General features: G+C 39.1%; 1 protein-coding gene and 1 non-coding gene across 2 annotated transcripts in view; both read left to right on the top strand.

Annotated features, from left to right (window-relative positions):
• Window positions 1-574: 574 nt before the first annotated feature.
• The window catches only part of pth2ra (parathyroid hormone 2 receptor a), a 73,982-nt gene continuing 60,749 nt past the window's right edge, over window positions 575-13,807 (top strand). Inside the window, exons 1-4 of the mRNA XM_085135739.1 lie at window positions 575-1,110; window positions 7,679-7,784; window positions 12,241-12,351; window positions 13,029-13,153. Coding sequence (XP_084991865.1) covers window positions 1,024-1,110; window positions 7,679-7,784; window positions 12,241-12,351; window positions 13,029-13,153 — 429 coding nt within the window. The 5' untranslated portion in view covers window positions 575-1,023. The remainder of the gene's footprint in view (window positions 1,111-7,678; window positions 7,785-12,240; window positions 12,352-13,028; window positions 13,154-13,807) is intronic.
• On the top strand, window positions 6,837-6,907 carry trnag-ccc (transfer RNA glycine (anticodon CCC)). Its single transcript has one exon. It is a non-coding gene; the product is annotated as a tRNA-Gly (tRNA).

The following is a 13,807-nucleotide window of genomic DNA, read 5'->3' as shown; positions in this document are numbered from 1 at the left end:
TCCTACCCAGGGCCAGTGTTGCCAACTTAGCGACTTTGTCGCTATATTTAGCGAGTTTTCAGACCCCCTAGCGACTTTTTTTCTAAAAAAAAGTCGCTAAAAAAAGACGTGAACGCGCATATGGCTTTTACTCTCAACAAGCAGCGGGTGCTGTAACGCAGTCAGTTCTTCTTTTACTCTTATGCTGTTTTGTGGATCACAAGGTTTAAAACTACTTATACACACACACACACACACACACAAAGTACCTCCACCAGAGTGCCTATTTCGGGTCACTTTTGCCGGTCCAAGCCCGGATTAAGGAGCAGGGTTGGAATTGTGACATTAAAAAAAACAATAATTGCTAAAATAAATTTAATTTGTAGTTCTAAATAAATTCTAAATGCATTTAGGATGTTTTTTACTCACTTTATGTCTCTTCCACAATGTTATTTCTCTCTCCAACAACATAGGTTACAATTACATTAGCATGACCAATTATGCAAATTAGGTGATGACGTCATTTAGCGACTTCTAGCGACTTTTAGGACAGCCAATAGCAATTTTCCTTACTGAGGAGTTGGCAACACTGCCCAGGGCACTGAATCAGTGCGCGAGGAGAAGGAAAACATCTCCTTGCTGCGCGTGTTTACGACAGAGGATGTTTCAGAATGACACCACTTTTACATGAACCCCACCTCTCCCCCCCGGCTCACATGTCGGGCGCTGCGTGTTGTGCTTGAGCGTCACATCACAGACTTAACGGGAATCTCGGGTGTCTGTACCGCTCCTCCAGGATTATGCCCGGGATAACTCCGTGGTGATTTCTGAGTCCTTTTTGGAAACATTCATGGGTGCACGAGAGGATTTCCCGAGTGGGGAAACGTGGGATTTTGTCCACTACCGCTGTCGTTTCCACTGCGCGGACGGCTCAGGTTTTGACCACAACTTGGGTTAAACTTTCCCGAAATACTCCGGTGTGAAGAAAGAAACCACGATTTATAATTAACTATTTAACCTGGTGTTCTCTTCACACTGCCGGGGATGAAGGCAGATCGACGAACTATGAATTTTCTCTTATGGATATTAGTCCCAAACTTTTTCCTGTGTTGGCTTGTGGTTGACGCACAGGTAAGAAACGTTATGCTGGGCACGCGCCACAGCACGCGGCATGTTTGTGCTGCTAAAGTCATATTTTTGAGCAATTGTTTCCCCCATTGAGCCCAAAGAGGCTCGACAGAAACATGAGAATATAAACTGTCATTATATAATGTTAGACCAGCACCATGCATCATTTCCCCTGCAGACACAGCAGGCAATCGCGCTCTCTCTCTCTCTCTCTATATATATTATTTTTGTTATTTTGTGCTGTAGATTTTTGCGACCACACACGCACTCACGCACGCACACTCCACATTTCATCATAAAATCAATATCAATATCAGCACAGCAGATAGAGACGATGCATTTGTTATGAGCTTAACTTGCCAGGAGCAGTTTGTTCCACATCTGATAAGTTTTGTGTTCTAAAATAACCATCAGCTTGCCCACATCAGCTGCCTTTCAGATTACATTGTGATGGGTTTGTTAAGCCTCACTTTTTTAAGTAATGAAGCAAAACCAAACCGAATGCTTCCAAGGAACTAAATTGTTGTTGTTGTTTTTTTTAAATAAGATGATGTATGTGAATAGAGTATTTCTCATGTAACTCGAAGCTGGGCTGAGTAAAAAATTGACACATGAATCACCAGACTTGATGTACTATTAGTCACTGATGAGTCCCAGTTGTTTATAGTGAAGCTGCAGCATGTTGAGGGCAGGAGAGCGTTCCTGCATTAACAGCACCACGGACAGCGGCTTCAGCACTGGATCCTCTGTGATGATGAAGGATCTGAGTGTACATAAAAACCAGAAAATAACATTTCTGATGCCAAACATCATTTCATACTATGAATATCAAATAGCAATAATGGAATAATGAATAGTGCCGGCCATATGGTATATTCAAATGTTGAAATATGAGCCATTGAAAGTTGGGATTGTATGGTTTTTGGTTTTTGCTTCACTGACAGATGCTACTCCTCCTTTAATTTGTCAGTATTGTATTTAAAAAATGTGTTTTTTTTAAATACATTTTCCAGGTAAAGCCTGTTGCCTGCTAATCAGACTCAAGTCTTTGCTTCAGTTTGCAAGTGAAGTGCAATCTTCTTCCCGTACAGCTGCTTTAATTTCATCCATGTCTGCCATCAGGTTTACGTGCATTTTTTCCATGAAGAGAGATATTCAGCTGGCTAAGACAAAGATGTGTGAAGATAACACCTTTCACTCTTAATCCCACAGATTAACCTTTACTTCAACTGTTTCAACAGTGGGTTGAACGTCAGATCTGTTTGTATTGTTGGATAAATTGTGGGGATTAATTCAGAGTCTGGAGGGAGATTAGGTAAAGCCCACCAAGGCTCACTGGCTGAACTCTGAGTCAGTGATGAACACGTCAGCCTGATTTGCAACATCAAATAAAGCGTGCACATATTAAACAGCAGCTTCAGTTTACCTTAGTTTTAAAAATAACACACTGACGCGCTGGGAAGTTTTAGGGTATGAAATAAAGAAGAGAGCTTCTTTCTGCATCTAACAAAGGATCCTCGAAGGAAGTTTCAGGGGTTTAAATGTACTTAATGAACTGATTCTGATGCCTGGCACTATAATTATTTATCCCAAGACTGAAAGTCAAACATCTGCTGTGTACCAGCTAACCACCCTCAGTGAGATGGCTGGGCTTAGGCTGGGTTGTTGGCTCAGGAAGGAGTAAATCTGGAGTCCAATTAATGGAACAAGCCTTCAGGTGTGGGACACAGACACCTTCTATTTAGAACATCTGTCTATACTGTACTGTGGCTACCTTTGACAAAACCGGGGCCCAGTTAAGACGATTCAACTGTAACACAGGACATATTATTCTCCAAGGTGAAAAAAGAAGGGTTGGGTTAGGGCTTTAAGTATCAGGAGAGCTGCTTGTACAAGAAACAGAATAGATGTAGAGATACTGTGAAATGACGTCAAAAATCCCCACCTGAGCTCTGTTGAAGCAGTTATGGTCCAAAATGGCTCTAAAAGGTTTTGAAAGTATAAGCTGCTACAACAGGAAGTGCTTTTTTGAGGTTATCGCTGCTAGAAGAGTTTCAACCAGTTATTCATTCATACTGGGATTATCTACACCTATGACTCAAGCTTTATTTGTAGCGCTGTTTATATCCGGCAGAGCAGGCAATTAATTTTCCCCAAGGTGCTGCATTAGCAACTGCGACAGCCGTGGAGGGCCACACCGAAAAGGGAAAGCTAAACACCCACCTGACCGTAGAGTCTGATGACATAAGATACTGATATCTGCTGATGTTAAAAACACTTCTTCCCTTTCCAACAGATGTAACACACATTTCCTTATCATTTTGTGGTTCAAAATAGGTGTGCCCTCTGGTGGACAGCATGTGCAACAGCAAAACAGCTAACAGCTAATAATTTTATGATATGCCGAGGGTTGCAATAATATATATATATATATTAGGGATGCAACGATACCAATTTTTTCAAACCGATATGATACCGATACTTGGATCTGAGTACTTGCCGATACCGAGTACAAAAACCGATACTTCTACCACACACACACACACAAATACAATGAATTGGAAGACAGGTTTTATTTTATTCTCTGCCGATAAAAAATAAAATCTTAATAAAAATGACCACAAAAAAATTTCAAGTGAAAAATAAGCACTTCTGTTAAATTATTGTAGAGTCTCCACATTGTAATTTAACAAAATATCACTGAACTATTGGCACTGTCTCGAGCTTTCAGAATAATAAATAAACACTTCTGTTTGGAATAAAATAAATACAAATTAGGTTTGAGAATAAAATAAACTTTTAAATTATTGCAGAGTGTCCATATTATAAACAAACAAACAAAATAACGAAAGTATTTGGCATTGACGAACGAACTCCTCATCAGTCCACCGTGCCGTTAAACCGAGTACTGACATCGCGCACACACTGCTTGTCTTTACCTCTTTAGAAAGTTTTGGCACCATTATCTCCCTGATGTGTGGGCGGCTGGGAATTTTATATTGCAGCTCGAGTATGCTGAGAAGACGGTGCAATCCTATATTTTCCACGACTGGCATTGGCTGGTCATCCAGAGCGATAAAATGAGTCAGAGCCGCCGTTATTTTAACTGCCCGTGGATTTTCTCTTGACATTTTTTATCGCTTTTCCAAAACCCGAGTTAAAGTTGGCTGTTCCACACTGCTGACATTTTGTTTAGCCTAGCTACAGCAGCCTCCAGTTTCTCTTTTTTATCTGGAGCCGCCAGTCTCACTCGTCTAACCCTGTGCCTGTTTAGCGCGGGATGTCCCCCTAGTGGCCAATCTAAAAAACTACAACAAAAATGACAATCCACCCTCTGATTAATGAAATAAGTTAGTATCGGTTCATGGTATCGGTTAACTTTTACGAGTTAACCGATACCACATTTTACAGTATCGGTCCCGATACCCGATACCAGTATTGGTATTGGTGCATCCCTAATATATATATATATATATATATATATATATATATATTTATATATATATATATATATAGTGACTTATCACCAAATTATGAACTCAAAGTTAAACTTTTTCAGTATCTGTTTTATCCAGTAAAATCTGTAAGTTTTGTCTCTTCATTTATTTTTGAAGAAATGTGGTGAAAATGCCACAAATGCTGCTGTAAGATGGAGTCTGTCTGCATCTGAATGGGATCAAGTTAGCAATTAAATGCAATATTTTTCTGAAAATACAGCAGTTAACAGTGATAAATCATTGTAAATCACATGTTTCTGTCTACAGAAACCTTCCTGTTTTACTGGCAGCCAGTTGCGTTGAATCCCCTCCCGTTGTGCTCATTGAGAAAAACTCAGAATGAATCTTTCTGGATTTTATTAGATAGCAATTATTTGCAAACCTTCACCAACCTCTCTTAGAGGGACTGCATTCAGTCCAAACCTGCAGAATGTTTTTTAATTCAACCTTTATTTGTATAAATTTACCTTGATAAAAGTAATCCCATTATGACTTAATGTGTTATTTATAAGAGAGACCTGCTTCAGTTGCCTCCTATCAGGCGACATGAGCTCTCTTGTTCATGGTATTCATGGTTCAAGTATTTCAGTTTTTTTTAATTAAATTTGAATATTTCCTGTTCCTGTATCGATACAATATTGGCTCACAAAATATTGCAATACTATGCTGTATTGACCTCCCAGTTACAGCAGAGAACTCCAGAGGTTTTTGATTTGATTTACAATAATGGTCTGGGAACAAAGACTGTTGTTTAGGTTTTAAATATTCTAGGTAATAATTTTTAACCTGCCCCAATTTGTGCTTAATGTACAAGTTGTTAAAATTTAGTAAACAAACATGGTGGGAATCCTTCTTAAGCTTCTACCAAATGCTTTGTGTTAGCTCGACATTATAACGCTGCTGAGAGTCGATCCCTTGGCTCCTCCAGTATTTATACATGCATAAATTAAGAGTAAGTCCAAGTTTCCTACCACACTCCAGATGGAGCTTTAACATTTTTCTGAAAGTATGTTAACTATAATTAACTCTACTGGGAAATGTTAAGGCTTCAAATCTGAAACACAGACGTCTTAAACATGATCTGCAAAGAATATTAACCGTGTTTGATTCTTCTGCTTAATGGTCTGTTGGATATATGATCGTACATGGGTTTGCAAGCTTGACATGGTGCAATAACCACACTGTTATTTTCCTGGAGAGGCTGTGAGATGGCTTAAAGCTGTAATGACGTCTTTTTTTCAGAATTTCAGTGAATGCTTGGGTTTGGAAAACTGGAATAATCACATAAAAGGATGTTAAAAGTTTGAGGAGTACATCTGAGAGGTCTTAGATTTCTGTAAGAAGTGAAGCAAATTATGAGAGTGGAAATGAGACATTAACTGGAAGTGAAATATATGGAAATCAATGTGAAAAGAAGCCAACAGAAACAAACAAAAAAAGACTGAAAATCACTGAAAGAATGACTGGAACCCACTGATTCTGGACCCTTTCTTACGTTTTGAGGAATAAAGCAAGCATACTGTTAATATAAAAGTAAATAAAGGCAAAAATCGATTTTTCTTTTTGCTCAGACTCGTATAAGAAGTCAATCAAAACTGATGTCGGGGTTTTAAAAGAAGCTTTTAGGAAATATATGTGAGTGATATGCCTGTTTTAGTCATGTCAGAAGCATCACTTCAGAGATAGCTCTCTCTCTCTTTGGTCACTTCTTCACTTTGGTCCAAACTATAATACCACAGCCTCGACTGGATCGACTGAAGTAAAATCTATAAGGACAGTTACGCACACCAGAGATAAATATCAAGCCACTTCCAGACATGCACCCCGTTATGCAAATCTGATAGCAGTTTGACATGTGAGTGTGATGTCTGAATAACAATCCTGGTCACGTTTGGGGAAGAATCGTGGCAGCAATCTTACCAGGTCACATGTATATTTTCTGTATCAGCCTCAAAATGGAAGGCGTGTTGGATTTGCATAAAGAAAAAGGCTGTGGCAGAAAGAGAGAGCAAAGGAAAAAGGAATGCAAATGTTTTACATTAAAAAACACTAATACATTTGTTATCTCAGTCATTTTCACTTCTACAGAAAGAAATCATTTAAATAAATTAGGAAAAGCAGTGTTAAGAAAGGGCGATTTAAGTTTTTGGGCGAATCATCTTTTCATAAGTCATAAGTGTAATAATCTCACCAGCACATTCTTTATATATTTTTTCATTTTCATTCATCCATGTGCCGCTGGTGTAGTGGTATCATGCAAGATTCCCATTCTTGCGACCTGGGTTCGATTCCCGGGCGGTGCACGAGTATTACCGAATTTCCCAGAGGAACCCACCCGAGGGATTAGTAAAGTTTTATCTTATCTCATGCCAAGTGTTAAATGTATAAATATGCAAGGCCTAAACTTTTGGCAACGTGTGAGTAGCTGAAGAGTGAATCTATATCATTGCTCGTCTCCAAGAATTTATGCACCACAAAAAATCTGCTTTAAATTCTGCATTAATTGATGAAAGTGAGGCTAAAATTGAATCGAGGACTCTCCATAAGAAGAGGAGATGTCACCCAAAAGTCTCCCCACACTAGCTTTGCAAGTTTGGATCTCATCTCAATGATCTTATTGCAGCTTTTGATACATTGTCCCACCACACCGTCCGCTATAGATTAGTCTCTAATGGCATAAACAGTCACTCGCATGGTTTTCTCGTACCTCTCCGGCTGTTCACCTCCCATCTTGAGGAGTTTGCCCCCTCACATATACTAATGTGCCACAAACAGGACTTTAATATCACCAACCATTCCCATGTTATTACGGTGTATCCATATAAATGGCCCACCCTGTATAATACCTATAAAGAAGTCGCTTTACATGCATCAAAGAGGTTCTAATTTTAAAATTCACATAATTTTTTATATATGCTCAAATCAAGATTAAAATCAAAGACCTGGGGCAGAGCAGGTCTGGCCCAGAGCACGCAGGAAGATGTTCCCAGTGTTGTTGAAATTTCAGGAAATGGTGACTTACAGTCATGTATGCACAGGGTCAAAGATCTGATCGTGTTTGCTGTGCTCCACAGATGGGGTTTGATGGGCCGCTCTCTGCACAGGAGCAGATGTACATCCTGTATGAAATCAAAATGCAGTGCTACCAGAATCTCTCCAACACTGAACCAGGAACCACAGGTACAAACCATACACGCAGATACACACAGTCGCTGCAAAACAACACACAACTCTGCACATTTGAGCTTAGCTGCAACATCAACACTTTAAATTGTATGATGAGGGAAAAATTAGGGCGATTCCAAAAATAATGGAATCAATACTTTTGATTAAACGTCTTTTTCCAACTGTCAGTAAACAGGGAAAATTAAAACAAATGGAAATTAATATTTGATGTGGCCACAAACTCTTCTGCACACTTATCTCAATTAAGGATGCTCAGTGCTCAGAGAGCAGAAAGGAGGGAGTCGTATTTGTATATGGAGCTTCCACTTTTGCAAGCAAAAAATTGACAAGTATCTAAAAGTGATTTTTACAACCTAAACCCAGGATTTAAAGCACACCCTCTGGCTTCTGTAACCCGGTTGGGTAACAGGGGATGTGCTCAAACAGTCAATAACATAACATTTGTGCTACATATGTGATAATCTGTTGTAAGATCTGTTTGCATTTAATTCAACTTTGCAGAGCTGATAAGAAATAAAATCAATAAAATCAAAAGGATGTTTCAAGGACATTTGAACTAAAGACAGTTTTGTTTTTTATTCTTCCTTTACAGTATATTATATATAAACAAATTATTTATATAATCTTTTGTTTTAAACTTGAAACTCTCGTCTGTTCAGCTTTCATAACCAGTGATTATGCAAGTATTTAACAGAACAATAGAGGCTAACATTTCTGTGCTCTTTAATGAGTAATTTCAATTAAAAGACCAGATGTTTGGAATCAATTTGAAATCAGAGCTGCAGCAGCAAATGAGCCAGCGTGCTCCATCAGAAGTGGGCGCAGCTTACCCCACAGCCTTCAGCACTAGACCTGGGCAGAGTGCAGGGTGTACATTTCTCTCTCGGGATGCTTTTGTGCTTTTTATCTCTTTATTTTCCAGGTGGCAGGTGCATAATCACTGATGGACAGTTGGTCTTGTCTTCCAGAATACATAAAATATTAAACAGCTGATTTTAAATAGTTTCTTGAAAGAACTCTTTTCTTTTTGTTAATGTCACCAACGGCAGCTGTGAGTGTGCCCTGAGTCTGTCCTATAGGTCCTGTGGGCTGACATTGATTTATTGTCCCAGATGTTTAGCACTATTTCTGTTCCACAGAGCTTTTAGTGAAACAGAAGAGTATGACTGTGTCTTTTAATATTGCACATTACAGGACATACACAGGAAGTAAAGCTGCTGTGTAGGGAGCCTTTTTCAGTATTTCAGGCTCGTCTTCACCCTTTTGCATGGACATTGATCCAGAACAAAATCAGAGGGCACAACAGTCTCAGATTGTGTTGAGGTGCACGCACACAGAGCTCTTCAACATCCCAAATCAACTTTCACATAGTTTTGCTTTTATAGCTCACATCACCCGTATTATGTGACATCTTGAGATATGAGTGAAAATATAGTTTTCAGTACAGATGAGGCAGATCTGAAAGGTGTTAGATTAATGCCTGACTCCTGTAATGTTATGTCAGCCAGTGTGATTTAGGCTCTAATAGAAACATCAGCAGACTTTCTGATGTCCTGGTTGATTCCCACATCTGGCTTTGTGTCAAATTCTTCCCTTTGGCTTTAATTGATGTCGTTTATAATATGCACCATTATCCCCATATCTAAATGATTTAGTCTCACGCCTCCCTGTGATGTCAGGAGCTGCCATTAAACCTTTTGCCTTCTAACACATTCAGAAACTGTTGTTCCATCTATTTCCTTTCAGATCTAAATAGCAATTAAATGTGTAAGCGGCTTTTAATGAAGGATGGTCAGTGAATCTGTTTTTTTGGCTACTCGCTAAATAAACAAGTCACAGATTTTGTTTCCTGTTGAAAAGGTGTTTTGAAAAACTTGGTGTTCACATTTTGCCTGCTGAAGCAGTAATTAGATGTCATTAAAAAAAGAAAGCAATAGTGAAAATCTCATATCCCGATTTAAGACATCTATCGTCCGATAACGATATAAATCACAAAAATGTAACAATTTCTGTAAATTCTGTGAATCTCGGGCAGCTCGACTTGCATTAAGTGTTTCCAGCTGGGCGTCATGTGGCTGGAGTCGAGTGTTTTAACCGATGCATGAAACGATACATTTTTAGACAGAAGTTGTAACAGCCGCCGTTTTCTTTGTGAGTATTTATTACACGGCGTGCTGCGGGGAAAAGCCTGTTCTAACGTTTGAGTCTAAGGTTTATTTATTAGCACCTGGCGGCTCTTTTTTACTTCTCATCCGTAAACACTCTGCATCTTTCACGTCATTCAGTTTATTTTGAAAAGTTTCAACAGGATCTTGAGCTTTATTGTGAAAGGTTTATGTGGAACAAGCGGATACGCAGTGTTTTTACCGTTGTTGTTGCTAACGACAACGCATAAAAACAAACGCTTGTCTGTCTGTAGTGTGGTTATATTAAATATAAGAGAAAGAGAGAACTTTAAGAAATTAATATAGTCGTTACAGTGACCATCAAAACGATGAAAAAAATATTGCCGTAAACAGTTTATTTTGCGACACCACAAAACAAACGATAGCGTAAAATGACACGATAGACGTTTTTATATCGTTATATCGAACAGCCCTATTATACAGCTCAAAAATGTTACAGGAACACTTAAATCACACATCAGGTGATGACGACTGAAAACCTCGACTCGTGTCTGTAATTTGATTAGAACAAAATGACACAACAGCAGTCAGTGGAAGCTGAAATCAACCCTTTGAGGTGTGGATTAAAAAACATCACACCAACGTTAAAAGTTTAGATGATCAAATGTTCATTTAATGGTTTTTCATCAGAGATTCTCGTCTATATTAAGATGATTTCTTGGCTGCACATTCCAATGTGGCTCTGTTGGATTGATTTACTACAGTGAACTCTTTTGACTTATTTATTAAGCACAAAGAGACAAAGAGAAAACAAAACAAATAAAACAATAAAACAGATGCACGAACACCACAAAACAAGGTTAGACACATAATTACCTGAATATCTGTTTGGATAGGAAGGTCTTTATCTGCTTTTAAAGCCTTCTCTGAATTCATAACAAAACGCTTAGGGCAATGAGGAAACTCATTCTGGAGTGTCCAAGTCGTCACCACTGCAAAGGCCCGACTCTTTGTGGTGTCGGGCCTTTAAAACTGCTGTTTTAACCTCCTAGGACCTGGCATCCACATATGTGGACATCACATTTTAGGTTGTCTGGACCAAAATACTGAATTTTGCTCTACAATGGCCTGATATCCACTTATGAGGACATTATACTGCCACTGTTCTATTGAAATTTAAAACGAATGTCCTCATATGTGGATCTCATTTTTCTCAAACAAAAATCAGGTAAAAAAACAAAACTCTTTGTTATTTGGGCTGATTGGGACCTGATGAATGTAAAAACAAAGAGAAATTAAAAGTCGGGTCTTAGGAGATTAAAGGCACAGCAGTAATCTCTGCTCTGAAAACTAAAAAGGACCGGTGGGAAGAGGAGATCAATAATAAAAGCTCTGAGATCTACTGGGGAGAGCTAATTTTCATGTTTCATGAACCAGTTTGAGATGATTTCATCTTTGTGACACGGAGCGTTATCCAGCCATCAGGTGATGGAAACGCTGTGGATGTAAATGGACGGACCTGCTCAGCAACAATGCTCAGGTAGGCTGTGGGATTCAAACAGTGGGTCCAAATAAACATTCGCCACATCGTTTCACCACCAGCCTGAGCCGGTGACCTGGGATGGAGCCACACTTGTTTGTTTTTAAATTAAATCCTGAATCTGAATATCGCAGCAGAAATTGAGACAGTTTTCCAATCTTTTATTGTCTTGTTGTGGCGACGCCAAATTATAACCCGTTTCCTGTTCTTAGCTGTCAGGAGTGGCCCTGGTGTGGTTTCTGCTTCAAGGTTCGGTGTATTATATTCAGAGACGCTTTTCTGCATACCTCAGGTGTGAATAGGGGCTATTTGAGTTCCTGTTGCCTTTCTGTCAGCTTGAATCAGTTTGGCCATTCTCCAGACATCTGCGAGACATTTGTGCAAGGGAACTGCCGCTCACTGGATGACAGACCTTTGTTGATCTGCTGGCATTTTCTGAGAAAAGCATCTCAAGGAGATACACAGTTTCTGAAATACTCCAACCAGCCAACAATCATGCCACATTCAAAGTCACTTAAATGCCCTTTCTTTGCTACTTTCATGTTCATTTTGAACAGCAGGTTGTTGTGACCATGTCTACATGGCTAAATGATGTGCTGAGCTGACATCAGTGAGCAGTTGAACAGGTGCACCTGTGAGCGTACAAGCCTATTCGCATCACAATGTGAATGGATATATATGATAGAAGTCCATATTCTTGGCATGTAAAACAAACAACCACACATAGAAAAACAGCCGGGTATCATATCGGTGACGTGTTGACTTCTTCATCCTCTCACTGCAGATGAGGTGTGCCCTCCAGACTGGGACGGTCTGATTTGTTGGCCCCACGGTTCCCCCGGGCTCATCACCAAGGTCCCCTGCCCATCGTACATCTATGACTTCAATCACCAAGGTTAACACTTTTCTTTTCCAGCACTGAATTAGAGCTTAACATGCTCAAACTGTTCAGCAAACATCTAATACAAGCATTTTCAGCACGACTCCTTATATTCGCAGGTAGCGCGTACAATCCGAAAAAGAGTTTTGAGGATTTTGAAGGTCTTGGACAAGATGAAAGTTTGCTTTTTGAGAAATTTTGCTCTGATGTGTTCTTCACAAACACCGAACCACAGAAAAGTGGAACATCATATTTGGTGGATAATTAGCGAAACTGTGTGGTCCTTACAGCAGGATTCTTGAATAATTTCAGCTTCATATTCAGGCCACAAAGAAAAAAAATTAAAGAATTAAAGTGGAACAAACTTTACACATCGAGCGTCAACATTAATGTTTTAAATTCAGTCATTAATAGTTTGATTTACATCCGTTCTTTCCCTGATGTGAAAGTCACAATAAATTGAAGGTAAAAAGGTTTTTAAAGGCATTAAAAATGATTTTTTCCCTTTTATATACGACACAGAACTAAGGTGTAGTTTGTATTATTCATTGTGATTAATAATTTCAGATCACCTGTGTAAGAATAGATGTGTTTGGGCCATTTATGCATTAGTCACTTAAACCTTTTTAAAGGTGTTTTTGTTTGAGTGAAATAATTTTTTATTTTTTATTTTTAAAATGGGCATTTTGTAGGACATGCTTACAGGAAGTGTGACATCAACGGTTCCTGGGTCTTTGTGGAGCACTGGAACAAAACATGGACCAATTACTCAGAATGTTTACGCTTTCTCCAGCCCTTCAGTGACGAAGATGGGAGAGTAAGTATCGCTATAAAATATTAAAGTTGCAACTGTATTTGTGAAATATGTTTTCTATTGTGAGTATACAGTAAAAGTCTCCAGCTACCCCTCATTTCTGTACATTTTGCTTCCAAGCAGCCAGACTTTCCCTTAACTTAAGCCTGACGACCTTTCCCGGGTGCATACTGCACGATCACACCACTGCACCACCCTTTTCCCTATTATTAAGGAACTCAACACTGGCTTTGAATTGTTCAAACAAAACAAAAAGATCCTAAATCAAGAGATGAAGCAACTAGATGTGTCTAAAACAGACAAGAGACAACAAAGAACCAAATTTAAATTGTATCTTTTGGCACTTTATTACAAGCAGCCTGTTGCAAAGACACATTTCTTCCTGTTTCTTTACCTAAGACCATGAAACATGCCAACGATAACACAGTTTGACAGTATTTTTACACCAACACGCTGCTATCAGCTGAAAACTTGGCATTGTTGCCTCTTAAAAATTTTAAGGACACTAGACAAGTGGAGAACAAAAGAAGAAGTGACAGGGCTAAAAACGATCCACTGCAGATGAACAGTGTCTGATAGCCACACAGACCCGACGCAGGAGCTGAGAGATGCACCTGAACCTTCAGCTGATCCACCCGCTGTTCACCAAAGCCTCAT

This window comes from Neolamprologus multifasciatus, chromosome 16 (assembly GCF_963576455.1).
Source record: "Neolamprologus multifasciatus chromosome 16, fNeoMul1.2, whole genome shotgun sequence".
Taxonomy (NCBI): domain Eukaryota; kingdom Metazoa; phylum Chordata; class Actinopteri; order Cichliformes; family Cichlidae; genus Neolamprologus; species Neolamprologus multifasciatus.
Note: the sequence above shows the minus strand (reverse complement) of the source record. Positions and strands in the feature narration are given on the sequence as shown.